At 43.1% G+C, this 21745-nt stretch overlaps 1 protein-coding gene across 4 annotated transcripts in view; it reads left to right on the top strand.

The window, feature by feature from the left end:
- FRMD4A (FERM domain containing 4A) overlaps window positions 1–21745 on the top strand; it is a 146670-nt gene that overhangs the window by 20892 nt on the left and 104033 nt on the right. The window contains exon 1 of one of the 4 annotated variants that reach the window (XM_061562956.1): window positions 2404–2568. The exons of 2 other annotated variants lie outside the window; for them this stretch is intronic. In XM_061562956.1, the coding sequence (XP_061418940.1) occupies window positions 2404–2568 (165 nt within the window). Of the gene's footprint in view, window positions 1–2403; window positions 2569–16355; window positions 16575–21745 lie in introns of those variants that run through there. One more of the 4 variants, XM_061562958.1, reaches the window with a different exon arrangement.

The raw sequence follows: 21745 nt of genomic DNA, 5'->3' as shown, positions 1-21745 counted from the left end.
GCCTTCCCAAGCTGCCATCTGTCTCAATCCTACAATGTTATAGTCCACACTCCATCTCCTCGGTGTACGTACCCACGGATCCGTTCCATGTCTGCTACTTTATCACCATTCTTGACCATTGTCCTGCCCAAGCCCATTTACTTTTGTCAACAGACTGCATTATGTCATTAGACTGCAATATGAAGTCTAATCCGTGTGTTACTTTCTGTCTATTTCTGAAATTATATTCAGAGACAGTAAGAGACGTAAGATGGACATTTACAAATATTCTTAATTTATCTTCTTGGTTCTTTTGGTAAAGTCATGTAGAATGGAAATAATAAAATAATAAAAATAAAACATAACGTTTTATATTTATTTTTATAATTGTATTATTTCCATTCTACGTGACTTTACCGAAAGAACCAAGAAGATGAATCCCTGCAGTCACGAAAGCTTTAAATCGAAATCTTAATTTACGTACTGCAATTAGGCTTAACATGATCACTTTCAAGCTATCCATAGCACGTGTGTGAGATTTTTTGGAATCTCATTTGGTTCAATATTTTTTTCCTCTTGGTTAAAAAAAAATACTTTACTGTTGCCAGGAATTTGTTGAAGGCAAAATGAACGTAAAAAACCCCCTCTGCACCATCCATGAAGTAATTTTATAGTCATTAAATATTCCCGTGAGCGTATAAAAAAAGGTATTTTACAGTATGGACGACGGCTTCTGTCCTTACGTTCATCTGTTTTTCCCATCAACTATACAAACAAATACTCCACGTAACAACTGCATTTAAAGTATATATATACGCAGGGAGGTCTGCCCATTATGAGGCCTTGGGGAAGAGGAGAAATATGATTTTATTTTTATCACAAGGGTAAAGTTTATGGACAGGAGAAGGGTGGAAAACACGATTTAGTGGCATGAAGATAAGACTAAAGACACAAGGATAGTTACTAAATACAATAGTTGAGGATCAAACGAGAAAGATAGTTATATATCTTGATGATAAAAAAACTAGTTATATCTACTGTGAGGATAAAGACAAAGGGATGGCTGTATATGTATACTGTGAGGATCAAGACAGACAGACAGACAGCTATCGACACTGCATGTAGATAATTTCTCCGTTCAACGGACGTCAAGCATATGAAATGTCTGAATTGCATGATGTCTGAATAATGCCACGTGTGTCGTCACCGGCATGCGGGGCCGCGCTGTGCGGCGAGACGAAATAAGCGCGGCACGCTTTTCCTTCCTGGATTTTGGAGGAAATCACAGCTGGCATTGGGCACTGCCTCCACGCAATAGCTTACAGATTTGCAGCTCTCTTCTCGTCCCAGCGCAGTCCTCGGGCAGTCGTGACTTTTCAAAATGCCAACATTTGCTCATTTGTTTGTCAAAAGAATTGCTCAAGTTGAACTGAACAAAAAAACCCACCACCACATATTTGGACAAAACAGGAAATACTTAGGCATGAATGGTCATGGAGCATGATGCGTTTGCCAAATTGATGGGCGAGAGGGAAAAAAACCCTGGTGTGCGTCATCTCTTGTGAGAGAAGAGGGCAGGCTCTGCCCTCGCTAAGTTTGGGAGTTTAAATAGAAACAGTTTGTTTTGCCTTGGGTTATTTCAGCATGAGCGGCTTGCCGTCCGATGCTGGGAATCTTTAGTTTGATGCGGCCTTGTTGTTTTACTTGCGACGGCTCATAGCGAGCTCATAGACATTTTTTTCTTCCATAATGCAGGATGAATAGTGAGTGATTCGTGAGACACCGGCGCTTCAAATGCGTGTGTAGAAGTACCGGAGAGAAAATATTACGATTTAAGTTGCGCTCGTTAAGTGCCGAGCACCTATCTAAATCTGTGTCATTTTGAGAAGCGTGATCATTTAAAGCGACGGAGCTTTACTTGTTTGAGTTAGCCTTGAGATGTTTATGTAATGCGGAAAACTTTGTTTATATATAACGGGAAAAAAAACGTGCTTTGTTTGAAGAAAACCTTTTATTGTTTCACCAAGGACGTGACATTTTGAGTTTTCATCACTTCGCACGATTTAGTGGCGCATAGTTAAGGGCAGGAGATTTAATTTAATCCTTATTGTTAAATAAATAAATAAACAAGCGGCTCACTAAATGCCCCTCCGGCTGCTAATATTACGCTTGGAACGATACCCAGTCGTCGCCAAATCCCAGTCTGCATTTTAAATCGGGCTGGGCGAGGTAAAGGGGGGCCCCCTAGCCACGTGGTGGATGCGTGCGCGTGCGTGCGTGCGCGTGCACGAGGAGGTAAGCCAATTAAAGCTCAGGATCACAGCGGAGACTCAGGTTCGGCTTCCAGACAACCCAAAGAGAGAGAGAGCTTCATCGGCGGGACGAACTCTCGGGACAGAGAGGCGGGCGGGCGGGCAGGCAGGCATGGCTCGGGACGCACGCGGTCTCAGCCACACCGTTAAAGTCCTTGACGGAAGGGACGCTTCGCACAAGGAGGCGGGCAGGATTCTACAGGGCTTCGTCTCGCGACGACAGGACAACTGCAGCGACCTGCTCGGATTGTGGTGCGGCTTAGGGGACGTCTACAAGGTACAATAAATGAGTGGCTCCCCCAATCCCACAGTCACCCCCCCCCCTCACTGATACTAAATCAGCTCTCCGCAGCTCCGTCTCCGGCTATGTTCGAAGACGTTGATGGTGTTTCGTCAAACATCTGTCGTGAAATTTGTAACAAGCTCAAAAGTCACGGTGTAAAGATCACAAAAATAAGCCTTGCCTATTTTTAACCGTTTAGAAGAGGGGGGCGGGGGGTATGTTGCCATGTTGTGATGGTTAGAAGGCTGGACTTTTTCGATTTAAAGCTTTCGTGACTGCAGGGATTCATATTCTTGGTTCTTTCGGTAAAGTCACGTAGAAGGGAAATAATAAAAGAATAAAAATTAAACATAAACAAAATAATAATGTTTCATTTGTATTATTTTACTATTTCCCTTCTACGTGACTTTACCGAAAGAACCAAGAATAAGGCTGGACTTGTTATTCAGAGGTCGCCGGATCAAACTCCCAGCGCTATAGTTAAAACAATGGGGCGAGTTTCTTCAATATCCCCCTCTGACTCTGTCCACCCATCAGTATAAAGGGCACACACCAGTCGATTGGCCGGTCACATGTGCTGGAGCAATGTGTGGGTACGACCACCTCTTCCAAGAGGTCTGGCAGGCTCGGAAGATGGGATTCTCCAGAGCTGCCTCGAGTGGGCGCTCCTCTGTGAGCAGAGACATGCAATAAGCAGGACATTGCAGGGCTGAATCTTTATCTTTTTATCACGGAAGATAAACGTATGTATAGGACTGTATACGAATAATTTTGAAAACACTGCAGGCACGAGATGGCAAGTGTAAAGACGCTAGGCCTGGTGTAAGAATATTATTAAGGATATTATTGCAAATTTTGTGTACTCAATCATAATGGTCACCTTGGCAATGGAGGGTTGTAATATGTTTCTAAAATACTAATATAAGTGGGTTTTATTATCTCGGTCCAAAAAACAGCTTCAGTTCTTCTAACAAATTTCACCAAAGCATGATGCGACTGTTGTTAAGCAAATGTAATGTTTCAGTGGAACAACCGCCCCAAGCTAGAATTTTACCAACTGAAGACAACGTTTTTTTTTGCTTTAAAACACACGTGTGTGTAAAAGCATATGCCTGTTTCTCTTTTCCTTGAGATTAATGTTTAAACAATTTTGGACAAAGGGGCCACACATGGACTAACAAACAACCTCCTCATATATATACACGTACGTGTCACGCTGCACCTCTTTATGCTTCACGAACTCCTGTCAGCTTTTAATTCGAGTCTGCTGTATTCCTGTTCAGTAGAAAGGTTTTGTTGTTTCGTAAACCCACCCGTGAGCCCATCTGGTTTGCATTGATTTCCCTCCAGTGGGATACTCGGATTTTTTTTTTGTAGCTGCCAGTAGACGGCTCTGGGAAAAATAAAAAAAATAAAAACTTCCTCCCCAGTAACCGCAAACTTGGTCTTGATTCCAGAGAGTAGCTCGGCCTCCCGTGATCCTCCAAAAGGTCCCTCACCCCCAAATTCCCCACAGCAGGTACGACCGACAAGTAGCATGAAAAAAGGCCACGAGAAATGAAGGGGAGCAGCCCTGCAATGGCGTGCTCACCAGCAGTGTTGGCAGAAGGGTCTGCATGAGAGCAAACGCTAAATAACCTCCATAATAGAGGTTGTGTGGGTGAGATCGCGTAAATATATAAATGTGTCGTTCAAACCCGCCACCACCCGACACAGCCAACTAGTAAGGGTTGTCACGTAAACAGAACGTGGCCAATTCATCACTAGTACAGCACACCGGTGTGTTGGAGAGCCAAGCCACGACATTTACAATCTGAGTACGACGTTTTGACAGTAACTACAACTAGCTTCGACTAGATGATATTTTGGCCTAATCTTCCACACTGCCGAGAGGTCTTGGAAGACGCAGACAAAGATCCCCAGATAGCCTTAGCAGACATGTTGGGGCAAGTGCTGTTAGCAAACACTTATGAAGGCCGGCACGGTACACGAGGGGGTGGGTGGCCAGTACAACGCCCGACCGCCTTTGTCTCCTCAGTAGCGATGTTTACACACCGCACCAGGTACTCATGTGAAGCTGAGTGGATCTAGGGGAGGCCCATAACCGATTAAGATCATCTTCACTGGTGTTGGCCGTGAGCAGGAATCGAACTCGGGTCGCCGGGTTCGTAGCGCGGCGTGTTAACCGCCTTGAAGAGGTGGGGGTACCACCGACACTTTTTCCCACCCCACCCATCAACCACCCCGCATCAACCACCCCGCATCAACCACCCCGCATCAACCACCCCGCATCAACCGCTGATCGCTGAACTGCGCTGTACCAATAGGGTTTTTCCCCTTTTTTCTGGCAACAAAACTGACACCTTTTGCAAGGAATCATGCTTACATTAACCACAATACTTGCAGTCAAATGCAAACAAAAAACAATACTCTGATAATTTATGCATTGTCTTCGAAACTGATTGGTCCGCACCAGAGACAGCTTTCTTTAGAGCCTAGTCTCATACGGTGTTCGACCAGATGACGCCAAAAGGCGCACAGTTAAAAGACAATGCACTATCAGAGTAATGAGAGCTCGGGGTGAGCAGCTACATCATGGGACCTCCTTTGCCAGTACCAAAATATACTAATAGGGTATATTTTGGTACTGGCAAAGGAGGTCCGATGATGCGCTGCACCAGTTTATACTGCTGGGTGGATAGAGGCCGGGGAATTTAAGAGACTTGAGCCACAGTTCAATTTGCTGCGTGGGGCGATCGATGCGGCAAACCTCTGGATTGCAGGTCCAGTGCGCTAACCAATACCCCACCGCAGCATCTTACAAGACGACGGGCTGTACCCCTCCGTATTCACACAGATGCTTAACCATCACGCCTTGCATGGGATTTTGGAAACCAATCCTGGATTACAGCCGACCAAAAGTGGAACTGAAATCTGGGCCAGCCTCCGAGTGTTAAATTCATATCTCTGTGCTCACATACTACCGAGTTTAAACGTTACACAGCCTCAGGTCAGTTTAATGCTTTTATAACTTTTTTTTCCACCAGCCTGTGCTGTTTGGCTTGATCCTCCATGAAGATAAGGTCAGCTGAAGAAAAAAAAGAGCAATAACAATCTGGAAAATATTTAAACAACTGTGAAGTGCAGAGGAATTGCCTATTTCAATAAAACAAATATATACAGCCCTTGGTCAATCAACTATTGGATGAAGGTCTCCCTAAGTTGTGTCGGTCGTGCAGATTATTATTTGCGGATACTTCACCACACTTGTTAGTGTGGGTTGGTGAAGTGGTGAGTGAGGTGGAGAAAGGCAGAACCGGTTGAAACAATCTGCGCTACTGATATAAGCAATGTCGAGGAATCTAACTGAGGTTGCCTGGTTCACAGTGCAGCATGCTAACCACTGTGCCACTCCTCTACCCGAATAACCTTCAAGCAACTTGTTTCTAAATCGCCAAACCTTAACCAGATTAAAGAGTCACTATCACCGTCACCAGTCATGGCCCATCCACTGCCGAATGAAGGCCTCCCCAAGGCACCACCACCTCTCAAACTCGTGCGATGCATGAATTCACCTGGCACCTGGCACATGCGCTGATTTAATCGCTCCATCTCTGCGGTGGACGTTCTCTCGGACGCATTCCATTCCCATGAATGGAGATTAATTGACTCGTCATAGAATTGCGGTACTTTTCGTCAAAGATTATATTTTTTAAAGTCATCCAGCAACGAATTGATAGAGAGCTGGAAAAAAAACGAACTGAAACGCACACCACAAACAAACTAGCGTAGAATGAGCATTTGCAGACATTCAAAGGAACATTCACCCCTGCTACAGTTCGATGGAGTTTACATTTTTAAATCCATCAGATTGTTAATGTACCTCAACTAATGTACGGCAAGTATTTCATGTTTACTGCATGGCTGCTTGTGATCATGGGTGGTCTAATGGTCCATTGCAGTTTCTTCGGAGTCCGGTATATGTCGTATTCTCCAGATTATGAGACCCACTTGCCCCCTATATTTCAAAGCAAACATCGGGAGTTCCTCTTATAATCCAGGAGAAGGCAACACAGCAAGCGGACTGATCACCGTCTATATCCACCTGTACGGGGATAGAGTGCTACTCCCTCGCATGAATGGGTTTTCTCCGAGTACTCCGGCTTCCTCCCACTTGTGTAAACACGCGCATTATTAATTTACTTAATTTGTTTTTTAATGAATACCCATTGCAGGACCCTCTTAAAAAATTAGTCCTTCGACTCGATGTGGCTTTCCTAGATAATTAAGTAAAAAAAAAGTCAAGTAATCCAGTACGTGTGTGTGCGATCGGATTAGTATAACTTTATAAGTTGTGGGTGCATCTTACTTGTTGGAGCATCTTATAATGTGGAGAATACGGTAAAAGTTTTCACAAAAATTCTTCCCTCCAATAAGTAACAAGGACAAACATTCAGCAAGTAATTGCTAACAGTTTAACGTGGCCAAAGATATATATTTGTATGCCACCCTCTGTTTGCCTATTTATTAAACAGTATGCAATGCGGTACTCTCAAAACACACTCACGTTATGAACACGCAATATGCACATTTATGATAAAACAAAAAATACGTCGTAAACAGGATGGAAAGTGTTGAATTTTATTTGCAAAAACAATCGAAAATAAAATAACGGTAAGCCATTGGTACATTGTATGCTGTGGAATAATCGCCACTAAAACCCGGTCGTCGTGAATCATTAATTGAGTGATGGCTGTGTACCTTGCGTGGAAAAACAGGATTAATTTTTAATGTGTGTCTGGAAAAAAACTCCTCGTCATTGAGTTTGATTTTATTTTCCAGATTGCATAGTGAACAATTTTACAGAGCACTGTACGAATCCAGTCTCCGGGCTCCTGTCAAACATATAAATAAATAAATGTTTCACACAAATGTATCGAAATATTGTGTGTACAATCATTAAATATAATACATATAAAATGTATTAAAATGGCAATGCAATGTACTTATTTATCAAACGGCGTGGATATATTTACAAATAACGTCACGCAAAAATGATGCGATTGTCACGCGCATGATCAATTATTCATAGTTTCACACTTTAAATCAAAGGCTGTGAAATTACTGAGCCGGATCCGAGAGTTGCCTTAGTTTCCCATGTGCCTCTCAGTGAGTGCGGTCCGGGCAAGTCAACGTACTCACCAGATCGACCTATGTATGTGCCACAATTTCCCACGACCGAGTTGTCCGCTCGAGGCACGCGCTGTGCACGGGGAGCAACTCTCGCCACGACCCACCGGACGTGCCCAATGCCTCTGACCAGAACAGTTTCCCTCCATTGTTGGGAAGTGGCACAGGCGTAGCACGATGAGTGGTCGCTCACCTGGGCAGAACAGCAGAGGCTGTGCTCCGCAGTCGAGTGCTGGAAATACTCTGACTCGTTCCCAACGGGATGCTTTCATTATTATGTGCACAATGACCTGCTTTGTAATTGCGGCAGAACAGGATGTAGCGTTTGACACACCCTCAATGGACAGGGCTTTTGTATTTGGATAAGTAGACACAGGGGGGGGGGGGGGGGCACTGTGATACGAACCTGCAACCTGAGTTAGAATCCTGGTCACAAGAAACATGAGTAGAAAGTAATATTGGAATCAACTCACGTTGACCAGTGTGGTGAAGTATGCAAAAAAAAAAAACCGTGATGTGGACTTTCAACAGTGGATGGACAAAAGGTTGTAAGTGGTTATTATAATTTATGAAATGGTCATGGAATTGTACTCTTGGCTTTAGGCATTCTAGACATGAATATGGAAGGAAAAACTGACTAGAAGAAATACTTAACTATAACATTTATGTACATAGTGAATATTGTAGAGAACTACGGAATTGGAAATTTAAAACAAAACCAATCACATGGCCCAGCTCGTAAATAGAAGAAGAAAACAAATCTTTGATTGACAACATGTAAACTGCCAATCATATATATGTAAAAAAACTGAATATGTACCAAACGTAATTTTGCCTGACTATTCTAGACTTTGCAAAGGCATTTGATTCAGAAGAAACTGATACAGTCATCATCGTGATGGTTGAAACAAAATACAATCAGAATACGAGTGAGGTAAGGAGATACTCTCTTAATAAATTACTTGGTGACGCTGCATTAGCAGTGGTTACCAACTTAAAATATGAAACACAACTCCACATATTCACGCCGTGGCCTTAAAATAAAAATACACGTCACAGGAGACATTTTGGGCAATGACCCTTTTTCACAGTACCAGGCTATTCACAGCAACATTAGAAGATATTTGACGAGAAAATAAACTGATTCGAGACAAAAAGCGTGGACAGATTTGTTATGACAATCATTGAAGCAAACATTGAATCACAGGAAATGCCTGAAGAATTCAAATAACACTACAAAGTTGGGTTAAAGATAACTATACATAACATCAAAACACTAACCACTTTCGATGAACAAAAGAACAACAAAAAATTGAAGAGACACCACTGGACAACACAGCAGAGTAATTGTACCTAAGGGGCATTGTTGTGAAAGTCCAGCAGCCGCCACAAAGATATTGTAGCCGTACAGCTAAATGGCATCATGAGGACGGTGTCAGGGCCGCTCAAGTCCATTCCAACCGAGTGGCTCTTGGTGCTGTCCCACATTATCCCGCCCGCCATCCGCCGCGACGCCACCGTGCTACGCGAGATGGAACAAAACGGGAAAGCAACTCCAATATTTGGATCCACGAAAACCTGAACAACCCCACCGTGCAAACGCTTCGAAATGACGCCGGCCACTCTGGGAAACGGCAGACAATTTTTCATGCAGCTTGCACCTGCTCATTATCCAGATGGACGGACTCGTGCGACACGTTCAAAATAAAGAACCAACACCGAATCCGTACCTCTGATTTGCACAGTTGGCTACTGACCCAACAGCAAAGGGCCCTGGCTTTAACCTCCCTCAAACACAGTGAACAGCACTCAACCGAATTCCCACAGGACACAGTGACCAGCTGCTTCACGAGTGGAAGATGAGGGATGACCCCAAGTGCGACTGGCTGAATGTATTTCATCAACCTGCCCACTGCGATTTGTTGCGGGAAGCACTTCATTCCTTCACTTAGCATCTCAGGAAGCCTTTGAATGGATCGCCAAACTAGACATCACATTATAAGCTTCTCCAAATCATACAACAAAAAGATGAATTGAAGACACACCTGGATAAAATAATGAAATAAAGAAGCGAGTGAGAGTGTGTCAGGGTGCTTTTTGAAAACAATGAATTTGATCATTGATAAAATATACAAATGTGCCTACATAAAAAACGCCTTTTAATCAGTGTCCTTTAATTGCTATGATGCGGATCAGAAATGTGAAAAATTAGAGAAATGGTGAAAAGTACTCAAAGAGGCATATGCTTAAAATTACATTGACAGACAGCAAGAGGAACCCTTGGACCAGAGAAAAAAATGCAAATTAAATCCATAATATTGATCGTTATGAACAGTAAATGGACTTGGGAAGGTCTCTCTGCTTGATGGGAACGTGGCCAATGGATGAGACCAGTGGCAGAATGCAATCACAGGATGAAACACTCCCACGAGGAAGAGCGAGAGATCGAGGTGGAGCGATTTTGATCAGCTTGTGCACAGGAGCAAGACGGATCGTGGCATTGTGGGACCATGAGGGATGGTGGCACTGTGGGGATGAATTCATCCATCTGTGAATACATCATGGATTGTGATGAAGATGATGATGGATATAGAAGGCATTTGGGCATTGACATCATATGGCCTCCTTGATAGAACAAGCACTGTCTGTTACATGTGCATCTCATTTTCAAGCTTTTCCTAAGTGGGAAAAATATTCTTTTGATACAATGTGCCTAAATACAAACACATATTTTACTTTTATAGACTGTCATTTTCAGAAATTAAGAGAATGCAAAATAATTTTGTCAAAGGCAAGTTCATAAATTATTAAAGAACTGCTTCCACTTTGCAGCAAATTACAGTTTAATTATACTTTGTCGGTGCTCTCTGTTGCGCGTTAACATTTCGCAGCAGTGTCCGTGTGCGTCGCTCTGGATTGTGTGCCACGCTCTTGACGATGTAGGCGTATGGGAGTGTTTGCCGAGTTCAATCAGCCAGCAGCTTAATGGTGGCTCTGATGGAGCAATCTGTACGTAGAGTGTCGAGTGGGACAGGCAGGAGAGGTAATCAATCTGCTGTTGAAAAGTCATATAATGTAAATCTGTGCACGAATCGCCACTTAAATAGCATATGATGTCCATTATCGCCTTTTAGTCTATCGACTCTCAATCTCTCTTCTGTGGGCAGCCTTAATGACTATGCTTATGCCTTTTGCTTGCTTCCATTGCTGCCAAAAATAAATTATACTTAAATCGAGCGGTTGATGTGCTTGGCACCATGGTAGAATGACAACACATAGGGATGCTATATTATTTCCTTTTCACCTGATTAAAATGCCTCATTCAGTAGCACAGTTGAGTCCCAAACCAAATATATATTTTTAAATGAACCCTGTCATAAAGTTTCAACAATTCGTACATTCAGAGAGAATGAAAACCACATAATGAGCTGATGGCTGAATGCCCCTCTTCAATGCATTATCATAAAGGTCGGATTACATCCATTGGTGTAGCTGAAGGCATCTGCTCTGTATGCACCTCACATTAATCGGGATGCCCTTGGAATATAATTTAGTCTCTAGCCGAATCCACGGACGCTACGGTGCTCTTCTGTCACAGCAAGCAGTGTTCACGCTGGAGATTGTGCATGCACTGTCATTATAAGGTGAGGGGGGGGGGGGGGTGGTAACGCAGTGGTTAGTGAGCTTCACTACGAACGCAGGGATCTGAGCTGGGTCCCTGACCATGGCTACCATTGGTGGCAAGCGACAGCTCAGTCAACCATGGGCTCCCCTTCGCCAACCCACCGCAGAGGTCGCAAACGGGGTTTGATTCCTTACCCGTACCCGTACTCGGCCGCACCAGGGTCGCAAATGGGTACCCGTACCCGGCCGGGTACGGGTAGCCGTTCCCTACTCGTACCCGTACCCTACCCGAAATGAGTGACAAAAGGCTACTCACAAGTGACTCACAGCCTACCCATACCCGTACCCTGCCGCACCAGGGTCGCAAACGGCTACCCGTTCCTGTAAACGGCCGGGTACGGGTAGCCGGGTATCGGGTAGGGTACGGGTATCGGGTACCCGGTTGCGACCTCTGACCCACAGTGGCGAGATGTTAACTACCTTTCCTGGTGTACAGGAGGTCGTGGGTTCGATCCTGATGCTGACGCTTGCTTATTTGGAGTTTGTGTATTCTCTCCCTGGTCGTGTGGATTTTTCTCTGGGTCCTCCGATTTTTCCCTCAACATTTTGAATCAACATGCGTTTTGAGTGTTTGGCCCGCAATGCATTTCCACACGATAAGCCACTTCGTTGAGGTATCATTTGTGGCCAGGTCGCTTCTGAAAAAGATTTTCTATATAGCTCAGTGAGTATTCCTTGGTAAAATAAAAAAATTGTTTAGTTAAAAAAAATGTTTACTTTTAACCCACACTGACCATCGTGGTGAAGTAAAAAAAAATACTTAGACAGCATGAAAGGGTCTTTATCCATAAGTGGATTACCAAGGAGCAGTCAACAATTGCGTGATTATGATTAAATACTATCATTCCCTGAGCAGTTGCTCCGTTTCAAAACTTAGGCCTCATCTCACGACTGTCCCCTTAAATAGAATCCTGCGGGGCCATGCGGCTAATGCGGTGGGTAAATGGCAATGTAACACGGAGCAAGTGCACGCGCGTGCATGTTTGTGCACACTGTAGCCAGCATGAGCTCCGTGCAGCGTGCGGCGGTTAGCGTGGGGCAACACTCTTGACAGGTTTCTATTTTCTCTGGCACGAGTTCAACGTGCGCCAATCACCGCAATGAAGATTACTGCTGCGTCTGCTCCGGGAGACCGCAGTGCATGAGTGACTTGTCTGGACTGGCCATTAAACAGAAAACAATTGCTGCCGAGTATAGCCGGTCTGAATTGCCTCCAAGGGTCTTGGTTTACACTTATCTTTCCTTAATTACAGGCAAAGTGAGCAGTGGGGAACATCAGCGACAAAACACATTCACGTAATGGAACAGTGGAGGACTCACAGCAACACCAAGAGGATTAGGCTTGCATTTCACAGAGTGTCTGTTTTGGGACCCATCGCTTTAATTAATATTGCAGGCTCAATACAAGCCTATTGATTGCACGAGCTGCAATATTGAATGTTGGAACATTTGAATGACTGGAAATGCTGTAATTAATATAAGGCTGTGTTATTAATCAGTTATGCCCTGTGTTACCTTGTTTTAAGTGAAGGGGTATCACATGGAATAGACACTGCCATAGGTGGGTTGACACAGCCTCAATGATTGTTTAAAATGTTCGCGAGCAGCTGGTTGGCTGAGGGGTCAAAGCACTGAGCTGGCACTGTGCAGATCCTGGGTCTGTATCTGGGCTGCTATTCATGCATCAACTCGTTTCTTAAGTACAATGAGTTTATGGTCTCAGCCTGGTCACCGATGACTACACAAAAAAGCCGTAGTAAATTTCGATTTAAAGCTTTCGTGACTGCAGGGATTCATCTTCTTGGTTCTTTCAGTAAAGTCACGTAGAATGGAAATAATAAAATAATAAAATAAAATTAAACATAATAAGATAATTCTCACGACGTTTCGGCCACAACGCAAGCAGCCGTCCTCAGGTCTGTCGGGGAGACAGCGTCTGAATTTCAGACGCTGTCTCCCCGACAGACCTGGTCTTCACCTGAGGACAGCTGCTTGCGTTGTGGCCGAAACGTCGTGAGAATTATCTTATTATGTTTTATTTTATTATTTTATTATTTCCATTCTACGTGACTTTACCGAAAGAACCAAGAAGATAAAGCCGTAGTAGTATTACTGAATTTGGCTTATTCCCACTATGAATAACAATGAACAAAAATGGTTGGATTAATATGAAATGAGCGGGGTTTTTTTGCAGAGCAGATAAACTGTCTACCCTTCATGTGGATACATAACCCAAGTGAAGTGACAATTCAGCGGTAGCAACATCTTCGAGGGTTTGTTCCCTGGCACAGGGTCATGCACCACTTGCTGCACGAGTTCTGAAATTGGATTCGGTTATATCCGGGTGCCAGTGGCCCGCGGCTATTCAGTAGTTACCAGTGCTGCCAAACAATTGCTCCACCAAACATCCAGCGCAGGGAATACATAGCCACAAGCCAATACCAAAGCTCCGATATTCACCGAAACTGCCGTTGCAATTCTGATATTTTCAAATTCACCCTTTGCTCCACTTTCATCGTGGCGCCCCCCCGCACTGTCGTTCTGAGCTTCCACCCCGCAACTTCTCAGCAACATCTCGGTGGTGGGCATAATGGTTCGTCGTCAAGAGCGACAAACCATTTGGTCATAGATTTGCCCCACCAGCACCATTCATCAACCAGGTTTCAACATGCAGCCCTCGCCATCCACGGGCTCTGCCAAAACCGTTTTCTTACCGGACAAGGTCACTACGGGGCCAACAAGGACAGATGGGGGAGGGGGGGGGGGCATCTAGGGGTGGCCCAGACTGTAAATGTGGACAGGTGCAGACTGTGACGCAAATTACGTAGGGTTGCCCCTTTGACCATACTGGGAGGAGGACTGAGAGCGCTGAACACTGCAAGCGATGATGCTGTGGCCTGACCCGACCAAGTACGCAGATGCAAGAAGAAACATTGAATTGGAACACAAAAAACGCAACCAAAATAGCTGACAAACTCTTAGGGCAGCGTAGTTGGAAAGACGTTTTTTTCAGCAAAGGATGGCTGCCCATCAATTCCTGTATTTCCCCAAGCCCTGTTCTAATGCCAACAATAACCTTGCAAACATTTTTGTGACGGTTCAGGTATCGTTCAATGATGGTATTGGGTTGTGTACACCATTGCAATGTTAACATAGGCTTGTCTTGCTGTTTTAGTCAGAACGAATGGTTGGGAATGTAAGTTTCTGGGCACATCATTATGATGTGTCTCAGAGTTCACATGTAGCTTTGTTTTTCTCTCCTTGGCTGGAGGGTGGGCTATTGGTAAAACTCTATAGGACCCGGAGATATGGGACATAAACAGGCGAGTAAGATGGTGGATCATCTTGTAGACTTTTATTGGATGTTGGCAGTCTGGCTCCAGCAGGTTTATTGTTGTAACACATGCAATAAAATCTTTGCAGAATTTTTTAAATTTATTATGCATTTGTTTATTTTCTCTGTAATTCAAGTCCATCTAAACCCACAGTTTATTTCCGTTCGGGAATTATCTTAGCAACAAAATTGGCCATAAGTGATTATCGTCTATTTTTCTTTCCCAATGTTAGTTTAACGCTGGCAGATTATTGTAATGCACTTTTCTTGACCAATGTTGACTTATAATCCTGAATATGGAGTCGGGTAATTGCAGTATTTAGGCAACCAAACACAAAAAAGATAATTACCCCCTTCAAGAGTAAATCACAAAAGGGAACACTGATAACAATAACAGGTTGAAGTTTAGTGGTGCGTTTTATATATCGAGATCGTCCGTATTGTATTTCACGAGTGCGTACAGTATTCCATTTTAAGTGCAGTCCTGCACATTCATCACACCCACTTCACAGCCCAAACTTTACAGCCTGACATTACTCAAGCTGTAATTTACCGAGTTTCACTTGCACTAAATATAGTCCCGGTACTTTTGTAAGGCTTATCGCTCGCAAATAATTGTGTCCGCATTTACCACGAAGTTCAAGGGTTATCATTTATTTTGCTCTCGCCGCAAATTACGGGCCTGTTACGTCAAACGTAAGGGCAATATTTATTCTCTGAGTTATTGTTTTATACGAAGCTTATGTTTTATTGCCGATCGGCATTCTTACACTGTGCAGAAATACACGATTAGTGTGTATAAAGAAAAGATCCAACTATAATAAATCAACAAATGATGTTTTTTGTATTCCCTTAATTATTTTATGTTTACAATTCCACAATGCATGGAATGAGTATTTCCTTGAGGTAAGGGGATGAGAGCCACTGATGAATACAGTCATAATAATAATTACATGCTTAATTCTATGCCAATTTAACTCTCCATCCACCCTGATGGTTCAGTGGATGGAAAAAGTGGCTCACAGTTTCAAAGTTTTCCGTTCAAATCCTGGTTGGAGTTGACTGAGCACATCATCCCTCCCAAAACAATATGGTTGACGTATTCACCGAACTCGCCCCCGCCATAGGAATGTGGAATGTCCACCACTACCTCTCAGGGCTGTAAACTGTAAATGAGCAGCACCAGCTCAGCGCTCATTCGAGCCATACATCACTTTGACACCTGACTTATAGGATGAGGTTTCCTATACGCTCCGATGAACAACGCAATTACATTATTTTTAACATATCAATACTTTGTCATAGGGAGCGACGTTTTGGCTGGTGAAGGGTTAACAGAGGGAGACCAGAATTAAAATCAGCAGCAGCAGCACCACCAGCATCACGGCGAGCTGCTGCTGCTGCTTCTGCAGCTGCATGTGGATGAGCGAGGCGGTCCTTGTCGGCATTACATCACCGTGTTGATGCTGCCTTCCTCTACCTGGGCGTATCGTGAATTTCCTGTTTCAGAGCTCGCTCCGTGTGGCCCCTCTGCGTTCAGAGCGAACGAGCGAGCGAGCTCGCTTGCTGCTTTTCCCCTCCACTCCCTCCCCTTCCCTCTCTCTCGTCCCACCGCCTCCGCTCCCGCCGCGTTGCCTGCCAGCGTTAAAGCCCTCCTAATTGTCTCGCGATGAGCCCCGCTGCCCAGCCACCGTTGACAGCGTGACCATCCGCCAGGTGGATGATCCGGCCGTCTGGGATATACACGAGCAAGCGAGCGGGCCCACACGTACATTAAAACAGGCTGACCAAGGTAGGAAGGCGAGGGGAAGGGAGGGGAAGGGAGGGATATGGATGCTCAATGAGCTTGTGTTTGCCAATGCCTCCGTGTGGATTTTCGCCGGGCGTCCCGATTCTGCGGGTTGTGTCCTAAGCCGCTGGGTGGGCAGAGATTGGGATGATGGTTGTGTGTGTGTGTGCGCGTGCCATGCAAGCGTTTGTGGCGGTAGTGCATGGTGTTTTATACGGGCTGCATATCCATGGGAGCTTGCCTCCATGCTTAAGAAAGCATTATTATCGATGCCAATATAATTTGTCCCACGTATGCATTCATTCCCTGATGGGTCTTTGCCTCGTGAGTTGTTGTGTGTCTTGCATGGTACCTAAATGGAGAGCAAAATGACAGGAATTAAAATATACAGATATGACAGCTATTTAGTGCGTATCTTATTGTTTTTAATCATAGCTGATTCACAGTTTTTTCTTCATATTTTTGCTCAACGTCTTATGTATGCTTTGTTGTGTTCCACGCCTTTAATCCGACAAGTAATTCTATTGAGTAGCATCTGTACCAAATTTGATATAATGTAAACCAACGAAAATGCACTAATCGTAAAAACATATCCCGCAGATAATGATGATGATTTCAAATGTCAAACCATGTATATAGAGTAACTGCTTCAAAAACTGTACCGTATTGAATTAAAACTATTTTGTTATCATCTTCATCCGTCTTATTTTGGCACCTATGGTTTTCTTTTAAACGTAAAAGAGACCTGTTGATCAAACAATTGTAATCTTTGACACTCGTTTAACACGCAGCATGAAAATAGCCTGCTTTATGGTCGGATGTGACGATCATTTCCTATCCAATGGCCTAGTTCACAAATCCAATTGACCAAGAAAGCGACGCTGTTGTGAAGGCCGTTATATAAGCAATTGCTGTGTACCGTACTGTACCTCTGTCTAATATGTGTAGCATGTACATTCATCTCTGAGCTTGCTTCTGTAAATAGCATCGCAATATGTGCAGCCATTGGACAAGGCATGGCACATCCATAATTGTTTGTTCCTCTGGCTTGATATCTAGCAGACAAGCTGTGCCTAAAATACAACAATATATATAACCACTACTTGTTTGCCTGCGTGTGTGTGGGTATGTTCTTGGAAGTCCTATTTAAATTCAGATCCCTTCCCTTATATACACGGGAGAAATGGCTATCCCCAATTATGCACACAGTTGTCGAAAAAATGACAATCAGCCCAAGTCATCGAATCTAATTTACATTTGTGGTAATTTATGCACCGTTTGTTTGGCTGAATCGAAAGCAGCGGTGCATGTTCAGAGCACTATTCCCTGATGCACACACACACACACGTGCCAAGGCCATATACAACATATTGAATGTTACGTTTCTCTCCAGATGACAATCCCCTGGAGCCATCATCGTGGTAGCTATTTTAAAGCTCGCATTACCCCACGCGTAGTACGCGTGTCAACACTCTACGACTGGGTGTTGTGTGTTTCAGGTTATTATTATCTAAATGTTTGAAGAATGCAATTGAATACAATAATTTTCTATAATACCCAAACAGGCATGTTGAAAATATATATCTGGTTTTAGAGTTAACCCAACACGTTCTTAGTAGCTGCCTATACAAAAAAAATTATTGTTCCAAAGAGTGTTTGTCTGAAATTAAATATATATATTTTGCACTGGACAGGGGCCTATTGTGAAAAGAGAGTAAGCATTGTTGCCAATAACATCTGGCAAGCAAAACAGTTGTTTTAATAAGTCTCGCTTTGTTGATGAGACCAAACAGGTCAAAACCTGCCCCAAGAGTTTGTATGCTTGAACAACTATTTCGAAATACCATGAGCCCAGAAAGACAATGGGCCAATGCATTAAAACAAAATACATTATTTTTTTATATGGGAGTAATGAATGGCAGTGCATATGTTCGTTGAACAATGCGTCTATTGATATAAATTTCTACTTAAAAAATAATGAAGTGGTGGTGCGATTGTTAGTGCACTGCGCTCAGGCAATCTGAGTTGTATTCCCATCCATGGCGAACACCAGTGGGAAGTCACGTGATAATTGGTCCTGAGTCTCTTTCAACCACCAACCCACGCTGACCAGCATGGTGAAGTATGCGAAAAAAACACCCATGAACATCTGTGACATGGTGTGTGTGGGTAGGTCTTCATCCAGCAGTCGTTTCTTGGAACCAAAGATAAAACACATTTCCTACCCTTAACATAAAAAGTCGTGTGTGGGTGAGTCACGTGTGAGTATATAATGCATTCGAGTGGTACAACAAACACCACGTGTTCGCGTGTCTTTTATTTACACTACAAAAAGATGGAGCAAAATGTTTTTCCCATTCTGGTTTTTTTTCCAAGATTGAACTGAAAAAAAGTCAACTGCCGGGTTGCATTATGTGTTTTTTAATTCCATAAACAAAAATCAAAGTGGTTTGGTTCGCATTACTTTAATAACTAAAACAAACCCATGTGGTATGCAGCATTGTGAAACCAGTAATGACAGAACAATGCACTCATGGGTTAACTATTCCCACTGGAATGTTGTGCAATGTGGATGGATAACAGTCTCATGACAAAAGGAAAGGAAATGCTGCCTGTATTCTTTGTATTATATGGAACAAGGAGCTCTTTCCTTTCAATGCTTAGGACAGGGCCAACACGAACACTGTACGAAAAGATGATGAAGCTGCTTTTCGAATGGAAACTTACGTGAACGGATTTAATTTCCAGTTAAATACTTTCACATTTACATGTTTTTTTCTCTCTATGTTGGTAATGATTGCTTTAGATAAAAAAAAAACACATCGATATGGATAGACCTGTAGGCCAAAAGATGAAATGTTCATATACAGCCCTCTTGTCAGTCTACCACTGAATGACGGACTCATCACAGCGTGTGTTTGACCATACTTCACCATTCTGGTCAATGCGGAGTGTTAAAGGTGGAGTCGGGGGTTGGGAGGGATGTCTTCAGGCCCTATTTGGATAGAATTATCCACTGATATTAGCCTCGGCCGGTGATTAAAATCCAAAGGATTATAATGTATTTGGACAATCGAGGGATTTTTTTTGGCAGCAATGGGGGAAAAAAACCCAACAGCCTTTTATAGCAACTGGCGGTACATGTCCAGGGAATGGTTATGGAATGGGTTCACCTTTGAGCACCTTGTCTGGCACAGCGAGGGTAAAACATGCGGATTGTTAGATTGTTACCCTTCACAAAAGCTGTTCACTAGTGTGAATCAACCCATTGCTCTAGGGCTGTATGGATATTTTACAGTTAGTGCATGACCTACCGTTGTTGAGAAGACACTTGCTCTTCAGCAAAGTGGCTTTGTTTCAGTGTGTTAAACTAAACTATAAACTTTTTATTTTACCATGTAAGGCCCACTGAGCAATATCACTTTTTTTCCGAAGTGACCAGGCGACAAATGACAGCTCAACGAAGTGGCATATCGAGTGGAAATTTATAGCAGCCAAATACTCTAAAACGCATGTTTCTAAATGTGGAGGGAAAAACTAGAGGACCCGGAGCATTGTGTAGGTGTCTTGCAGGCTTAGGAAGGATTATAACGGGCTACTTCCCAATGTATTATAGAGCTACAGCAAAATTATATTGGTGATTATTTGCTGGGCCCATGTATTACTAAAATATTCAAATTCCAAGTGAGAATTAATCGAGCATTACAAATACCTATGCATTTGCAGTTGTGCTGTATGGTGCTCAAGTTGTACCACAGCAACACCCCAAAACAAATCCAAAACTACTTGAAAACAGTAGTCTGTTAAAACAATGATAGCGTATTGTAAAAAGTTGTAAACCATAGTATGGAACATTAATTAAGGGAAAACAAACCACTGATACAATGAAAAGTAAATGAATAAAATGTAGCTGATGAAAAAAGGGTTTTCCTTAAAAGATTTAATGCATGTAGGTTATTTAGATTTTACTTATTATAGTTTAACTTGCAGTTATTCCAAGATGTAATGTTTAGCACACTTCACTTTAATGCAGAGGTCGCGGGTTCAATCTCCCAACACAGGACTTGAAACGGTGAGCAATTTCATCTTACTATGTATACTGTAAATGGGTGCACCAAAGTTGATTGACAGGTCGCATCTGGTGTGGTAAAGTGCGGGTACTCCAACCTCCCCCAAGACGTCTGGCCAGCATGGAAGAGTAGGCCAAGTTCCCTCTAAAGAGGGCTCTCTTTAGCTCCCTCGAGTGGAGGCCCTTCCGCCAGCAGTGGCATAAACACACCGATATTAAAGAACCAATGCGTTCATGTTCCTTCTTCTTGGTTCTTGCGGTAAAGTCATGTAGAAGGGAAGTAATAAAATAATAAAAATAAAACATAATAAAGTAATTTTCACGACGTTTCGGCCACAATGCAAGCAGCCGTCCTCAAGTGAAGAACAGGTATATTATGTTTAATTTTTATTATTTTATTACTTCCCTTCTACGTGACTTTACCGAAAAAACCAAGAAGATGAATCCCTGCAGTCACGAAAGCTTTAAATCGAAATTCATGTTCCTTGTTAATTAATACCTTAATGGGGTCACTTTACAAGATGCAGCACAGTTCAGAGAAAGGTCTTTTTAAATCCTTTATATTAAGTTCACTTGCTTGCTTGCTTGCGCGCTTACGACCGTGCAAATCTTTCGGTCGTTTTTTAACCCACTTCCCGTGATCCAATCGAGCTGACAGTTTGCACACAGACTCGTTGTGCGTGACAATTTATTTTCGTGAAATTTTTTTCCGTAACTTTACACTTTTTAGGAAAAAAATTCTTATATTTAATTACCAATTGCTTAATGGTGGCAGGCAATCATCTGACCCATAGGTGGCAGCCATCTCAAGCCAGAGGACGAGAGGACTCTAGCCGCCACGCATATAAAGGATTTATAGTGAAAAACTTTGTTTTTACGGGTTAATTTTTTTAATGAATGCATATTTGACCTGGGTCAGATTTCTGAAGACGTATATATTGACATTGCCTCTCTGCTACTGGCTGAAGCTAGTTTTGTTTGCATTTTCTTTCATAAATGTAGAGATGTAATTATTAATTTCACATGTGGAGCAAATATCAGCCAGCCAGCCAGGCATGCTTTTCCAGACTACCCGTATTATTCTGTGTGCTGAATGCAAGTTAAT

This window comes from Lethenteron reissneri, chromosome 30 (assembly GCF_015708825.2).
Source record: "Lethenteron reissneri isolate LAM-NWPU_2019-01 chromosome 30, ASM1570882v1, whole genome shotgun sequence".
NCBI classification, from domain to species: domain Eukaryota; kingdom Metazoa; phylum Chordata; class Hyperoartia; order Petromyzontiformes; family Petromyzontidae; genus Lethenteron; species Lethenteron reissneri.
The sequence above is the reverse complement of the archived record's forward strand: the minus strand, read 5'-3'. Positions and strand labels throughout refer to the sequence as shown.